Source organism: Adiantum capillus-veneris, chromosome 30, assembly GCF_014529385.1.
Source record: "Adiantum capillus-veneris isolate H3 chromosome 30, ASM1452938v2, whole genome shotgun sequence".
NCBI lineage: Eukaryota > Viridiplantae > Streptophyta > Polypodiopsida > Polypodiales > Pteridaceae > Adiantum > Adiantum capillus-veneris.
In genome coordinates, this window is record NC_140960.1 from 82,288,928 (window position 1) to 82,296,277 (window position 7,350).

Consider the following 7,350-nt stretch of genomic DNA (forward strand, 5'->3'; position numbering starts at 1 on the left):
AAGGATGGAGGGCGGCAACAGTTAGTCCTGAGGCACTCGAAAGAAAATATCTTTCCCTCGAGAGTCGACATTATCTCTATCTTAAGTGTGCACAATTCACGAACTTAAGAAACCTATCATCCAGGCCCCAAAAACTTTATACTTTTTACAAACCGGACACTTGGGCATGGAATTTGCACGAGAAAAGAGGAGCCAGAGTCTAATTTCGAGCACATTCGATAATATAATCTTGGAAAAATTCTTGACTCACTGTCACTCTTAACCTTCTCATGAGTGGTCACTCCTACATCCACCAATCAAACATTTTCATTTTTTATTTTACTATATGACATTTTTCACTAAGAAAAAAAGGGAATACACCACTATGGCCTTAGCCCTTTGGGCAGGCCAAAAACTATTTGGGAATGAGAGAGGCCTAAGACTCTTGTCCTCCTGCTCCTCCGAAACTCCGTCCACATTTCTCTCTTCCGCTATGCATTGTCGACAGCTCGCTCTTGTTCTCATCTTCTGTGTTTTCTCTCTCTGCGCCATGGCGACGTCGGTACTTCACAGAACGTGCTGTGTGTGTGCGCACGCGCACGCGCGCGCGAGAGAGAGAGAGAGAGAGAGAGAGAGAGAGAGAGAGAGAGCGACGTTTGTTACTAACTTCGTACGTGCGAAGCAAAGCTTTCTTGCGGATCTCTGAAGCTGTCTTTTCATATGCAGGATGAAGCAACTGTGTATATCGTCTACCTGGAGAGGCAATGTGGAAGTGCGCCTGAAGCCTTGGAGGCATCTCACCTCGAAACCCTCACCTCCGTGCTTGGCAGGTTGGTCTCCATGATTCACACACTTTGTTCAGACTTTAAGATCAGACGTTGTAGGTTGTCGGGCTCAAGCAAGATTGGCAACACAAAGGTTGCATGGCATCACTTCAGCAATCAGAAACAGGAAATTCAATTGTAAGAGATGCTTGCAAGGAACTTTCAAAACAACTGAGCCGTGCACTGTGGGTCTTGTACAATTTTGCTTTGTTGTGGTTGGTCCCTGTGCATCTCTTCTTGTGCCAACATACATGGACATGTGGATTATGTTTGGGAAACATTGATATTGGTGCCATTTTTGGGGGGATGAAGGCCTGGTTGACATGGGAATCTTGACAGTCAATTGAAAGGAACCGTTGCATGCTATGCTCATCTTTCTCTGTCAATGCAGTGAAGAAGCAGCAAGGGCTTCCCTTCTTTACAGTTATAAGACAGCAGCAAACGGGTTTTCCGCAAAGCTTACACCGTCACAAGCTTCTGTATTGAAAGGTTAGGCTTCTCCTGTATGCTTTCAAATCCTTTTAAATGTTCTTTGTGTGCAAATAGAAAGCATGTGGTTCTGTTGTTTTAACTCTTTCATTGTGTATTTTCTTATGCAGAGAAACCTGGAGTGCTTCAGGTTGTCCCAAGTCAGACCTACCAGCTGCAGAAACAACCAATCAGTAAAACAAGTATGACCTAGTTCATTGTCACTCAAAATAAAGTCATTAGTGGGTCACTCTCAAGTTTCTGCACTCGATGATGAATGTTTTTATCCTCACTCCATCGATGTTTTACCATTGCGGCTTTAAAGTCGCCTTTATACATAAGCCTTGTAAATGATTTACAAAAAATATTATGTATATAAAGATCTCCTGCATTCTTCTTTAATCAAGTTCTTAATGCCTTTCCTATCCTACTGTTTAAGTGAATGTATTAAGATGCTGACTTAGGTTTCTCCATTTTGTTTTCCCACAAATTTTGATATGGATGGGGGAAAATTCTTTTTCGAGTAGTGCGCAATGCCACACAATGTTATTTGGAGATGCTAGAGTCAAGTGATTTAGATAATGAGCACGTGTTTTGTTTGGACCAAGCATTACCAATTAGTTTGGAATGAAATAAATTTCGACAATTACTTCCACGACTTGAGTTTGGCAGTGCCATGCCTATATGGCATGGACTTGGGGACTCTGAGTTGCATGTCTTTATTTTTTCTTTGTTTCAAACTTTTGTGGTTCTCTATTACGAGGCTAGGTTGACGGTAAGGGAAAGGGAGTTTTAAGAGAGTAAATTCAAACAGAAATCACCTCAAGTGGTGACTTTCATCTCCCCAAAGTTCACATGATGAAGGCAAAAGAGGCTTGACTGGATATTCTTTTGGCCCTATATCCACATGGAGGTGGTGCAGAGAATGAGTAGCCTTGTTCACACGAGAATGTTGGAAGGAGAATTAGTCCTTAGTTTGAACTAATCAACAAGGTTAGCTAGGATTGGAATTTTTTAAGGAGTTGACAAAATTGTTTTCCATAGTATTTCTTAGCATTAAACAAGTTTTAACCTCACACCTGTGGTTGCCCATGCTTGTTGAATCAAATTACGTGATGCCTAGAGCACAAGGTTTATACATCCCACATGACACAACATGACACGAAGGCGGCCACCACCTAAAGGGGGCCTCTTGGCGCTTTTCTCAATCATGTTGTCGGCTCGCATGAGCCAAAGACTTTGTAAGGTCACTAAGCTTGCTCCTATTCTTTGATGTCTTCCGTAGTATTTCTTAGCATGGAACAAATTAAACAAGTTTTTTGGCCTCACGTCCATGCTTGTCCATGCTCATTGACTCAAATAAAGTGATGTCTATAGCACACGGGGTATATATCTCATGTAATAAGCTTCTCTAATAATTCACTTTTTTTTATATTTTTATGGAGTTAGTGTTTTAAGTCATGTTGTAAGATGTTTAGAGTCCATAGGCAAAGCTAAACGTTGATGAATTTTTTTTCCTAAAATTTTCACCTTAGTAAGTTTTGAGCACTTTCGAGTGAATTTGAAAAAGTTTTGTATTGTGAAATGTTTGTTTTATTATGTAGAAAAAGTTTGTCTCTTAAGAGTGTTTTCTGTTTCAATGTTTTTTATGATTGTTTGGTGCTCTAAAAGTGAGCGGTTATGTAGTTAAACGTATTTTTATGCCATTGTATGGCTATTTTAGAATTGTAAGCTAAATTTTGAGAAAAGAGTGTGGAGCTTTTACAATAGTCGTTAACTTTGCAGAGATTACGTTTTAATAGCTCACAAGTTGACTCTAATTCTCTCATTTTTGAGCTACAAGTCTTCGAAAAGAGTCATTTCTCAACACTTTCTTTAAGAAAAAGTTTTCAACCTTTATTTTTCTCTAGCGCATGTTATTTTTGTGTGCCATGTGTTTTGACTATTTTGACAAGTGGTTGACTTGTGGACGATCTGCTTTTGGGATTAATTTTAGAGTAAGGAAGCCATTGCTCTTTTGCCTAACAATATAACCGCGTATTCTTGGAGAGACCTTTATGTGATTGTGAGCGTGATCAAGATTTGAGATTACCTTGCTATCAATAGGGTTGCCCACAAAAGTTGATCCACAACAAATTCCCGCCACCTATTGCTCTGCTTGCTACCATCAACCACAATCAAGATCAAGCGGTTGTGTTCCTTGCAAGCTTCTCAACTAATTGCACTACCTACCTAGAATGCCTCTGGCTTGGAATTGCATAGCCTACGCCACGGCATGCTGCTACAACAAACAAGGTGAAGAAGACAATGTCTACAACTGTGACAAGGCCCAAGATCATGCCAATGTGTTCAACATAATTTGTGCCCTTGGCTTGCTTGGTTGCTTGGTCCATACCCAATATTCACAACGTGCCTATAGTCCTCATCGTATATCCTAAAAGCCTAAGGTCTCACCTTCCATCCAGTGTTCCCTCGCACCTTATCACCATCTGGCATCCCTAGTAGTCATGATTGCAAAGCACACATAATATTGTTGTTGAAAAGGATATGGTACAAATAAAGTTTGTTCACACAAAAGGAGACTCTATAACTCAATAGAATTGCTTCTATCTATTTGCAGCCTCTCCTATTTTGGGTTATTGAGAAAGTGCATGCTTGCATATAAGAAACAAAGCCTTTTCACTGGAACATCGTCGAGTTAAGGCAAACTCATGTGAATCCATATCGTTGAGTAACCTCATTCTTGTGATGGGTTTAGACACTACCAAGCTCGCTTGAGTGTAAGACCGCCCCAGAGACTGCCATGCATAGTACTTTGGTAAGATATTTGGGATGGCTTGTGCTTCACAAGATGTCATCGAGAAATTTAGAGGGAGTGGATTTTACACATGGCAGTCAAAGATTATGTACTTGCTCATGCGTAAGAATCTTTGGGGCTCATTAAGGCTTTAGAGAACCAAAGCACCTTAGGAGGAAGTGGGAAGTTCACAATAAGAAATCCTTAGGCCATATTGCATCATCTGCCCCGGAGATGGATGCACCCAATCACATAAAGGACATCCTTAATGCAAAACAAGTTTGGGAAGAACTTAATGAATTGTTTGGTATCAATGCACGACATTCCAAAGTTCAACTCTTGATACAGCTCTACAACCAAAAATTTAATCCCACTGATGATCTTACTAGTCACTTCAATAAGTAAAAAAGAGTATTAATCAACAACTATTTGTTTTGTATTACCAACTAAATGACGATGGATGCAAGGTCATAATTGTTGCTTGTTATGATGTAGAGCCGATTGCACTCTTGTAGAAACACTTTCAAACATGGACAATCTCGAAGCGCATATAGAAGCTTCATTTTTAGAGAGAGAGAGAGAGGCCAAGATAAGGAGTGAAAGCAAGGGCACAATTGCTGAGCCAACTTCAAAAGACAGTATTTGTAGAACTGCATTAGGGAATTCTGGAGGTCACTTGGAGGCCCTTATTGAGGAGAGAGAAAAGGAGGCGCATCCAATGAACAACAACGTAACGTAGAAATGGAAAAAAAAACTTTAAAAATTCAAAAGAAAGTGAAGAAACATGAGATAAAACCTCATTTTTACGGTGTTTACGGTATCCATATGTGGGCCTAGGTTCTGAAAGTAGTTAAGGTACTGAAAGACAGCTACAATAATGTATCATACTCCCGCCACCAAAAGCTCTTGCTTTATTAACCAAGCGTTCCAAACTAAAATTCCCTCCATTGCAAGCAAGTTCAAGCTTTCTTCTTCCACTCAAAAAGAGCCATGGTTTCTTCTTCTTCACGCCCTAATAGCTCTAGGGGTGGTTGTGTTCTTTCTCCATCCAACCTTGCCATTATTCTCCCAAGGAGGCCAAGTAGCACCATAAGTTCTATCACTATCTCAAACTCCATCAATATGGATAGTCAATGGCAACAACAGATAATATACAAAGGTTCTTGCTTTCTTATGCAACCAAAAAGGAGGAAAAGATCCTCAACAGCAAATCTATTTTGTTCAGCATGAAAAGCATGAGTGCTATATTTCAAAGTGGAGGTGGGCGAGAAAACTGTTAAGGAGATTTTGGTTCAGCGTGTCACTCCGATGTAATTGCTAATGGCGCGGAGATGTCTCATTGGCTTATCATCCATGATGCAATTGTAAGTGTGTTCTTAGCCTTCCATCTCTATTCTTTCTTTCAGACCTTGCTGTTCTTTTAATTTCTTTTTTTCTTTTTGAAGAGGTAAAACTATATCAAAAGAGGTAGCTCAAGTTCTCATAAGTAGTCCTAAATTATATTCAGTTGTTAGACTAGGTGGTCTTTTACTTTTTGTTGTTGCAATTGCAGATGCCTATCCTTCATCATATGAGGAATGGGAGCCAATGGAGTGTATTATAGGTCTCATCTCTGTAATCCACGCTAACATTGGTGTTTTACAATAAGATGGAAGAACTAGCAAGAGCCTTGCAGATGAGGGAATTTTCTTCTACGAGCATTTCTACTAGCTCAACCAAAAAAATCAAAATGGTACTCTGTTTAAACTCCCTCTCCCTACCAATTGGAGTTATATTGACTGGTCAGTCCAAGACACCACATTGTGTGAAGCTCTCTGAAGCAAGCTGTTTAGGGATGTGCAGAGGTCCCTACGATATTCTGTTCCCAGTAAATTGGTAATTTTTGTCCAATAAGTTTATTTATGGAACTATTTCACATCTGCCACATATATGTTGCAAAGACAATGCAACATGTATGTATGTAAATAGTTGCAACAATGCAACTATTTCACACCTGCCACATACACGTTGCAAAGACAATGCTGGTATGCAAATATCTAGACGCTTGCTTCTATCACAAGCTTCTTGATAGAGGGTGGTATGTTAAAGAGGTAGAGGACATACATTGCGAGGTTGCACTGGACGCTTTGGTGGCCAAGTGCATGATTGGCACACAGTCCCTTCTCATCTCCTTCTGGTACCAGCACTCTCAAATTGTTGCAGGCTGCTCTACGTTTATTCCTATTGACAAAGAGTTGGTAGGCCTGGAGAACAATGGTGTCATAGATGTGGAGGTATTTGGCAAAGAACTCAACCTTGTGACAGTGGTCACAATAAGAGAGCAATGCAACCTTCTGTAACTTTGACACGACATTATGGACGAGACCATGGAGAATGAGTCCTCGCAATTATATTTCTTAATAGGTGGATGAAAAGTAATGCAATGAAGGGAAAAAGAGATTGTTTGTAGAGAACTAACTGGCCAAGTCCAAATCATGCCAATGTAACTTGGATGAATTCCATTGGGTGTAACTTCTTCTTTACTTGAAATCTATATTCATGACTTCCATTGCAACATTTCTTTCAATTTAAATATTTTTCTTCAATTGTGAGATGACTCCCATCATTTGGTTATATCTTTATTTCGATAGTAAGATGAAACTATCTCGCTATCTCTCTCCCTTTGTGAAAGTATGTGTGATTTCTGTATATTTTAAACAACATAAGTAGAGTTTGATGTCTAATCTCTCTCTCTCTCTCTCTCTCTCTCTCTCTCTCACACACACACACACACACACATTTCCATGGCACCACATTGAGAAGTACAAAGAATCGTATTAATGTACATAGGAAGCATTCGTAGAGTATTTGGAAGTACAAATTCTGAAACAGTCAATGGGATGAAATCAAATTCTGGAGATAAGGGATCAAATGTCCTCTAGATAAAAGTCATGCTCATGACCTTCAAATGAGGGTGGGGAGAGAGTGGTGCCCGGTGGATTTAGCAAGCCCTTATGGGGTGTGTCATCTATCAACAAAGTGTTGATATCATCATATGGGACATGGATTTGATAAAAAGGTTTATAGTATAGGATTACATCTGGTTAGGTAGTGTGGTAGTGTTGGTCGATGAAAACACACTCCTTCTGTGAATACAAAAAATCAAATTGCAAACATTCGATTCTTGCTACGTTGCAAAAGTCATCTATCAACAAAGTGTTGATATCATCATATGGGACATGGATTTGATAAAAAGGTTTATAGTATAGGATTACATCTGGTTAGGTAGTGTGGTAGTGTTGG

General features: G+C 39.7%; 1 protein-coding gene across 2 annotated transcripts; it reads left to right on the plus strand.

Moving 5' to 3' along the window:
• Positions 1-385: 385 nt before the first annotated feature.
• Positions 386-1,696, plus strand: LOC147418300 (subtilisin-like protease SBT3.5). Of its 2 annotated transcripts, none has more exons than XM_086506809.1 (4): positions 386-541; positions 706-809; positions 1,195-1,292; positions 1,403-1,696. In XM_086506809.1, the coding sequence occupies exons 1-4, from the start codon at positions 473-475 to the stop codon at positions 1,483-1,485; spliced, it is 354 nt and encodes a 117-aa protein (XP_086362935.1). In that variant the 5' UTR covers positions 386-472; the 3' UTR covers positions 1,486-1,696. The 2 variants fall into 2 exon arrangements, with proteins under 2 accessions (XP_086362935.1, XP_086362934.1); XM_086506808.1 differs by having other exon boundaries at positions 455-562.
• The last annotated feature ends 5,654 nt before the right edge of the window (positions 1,697-7,350 follow it).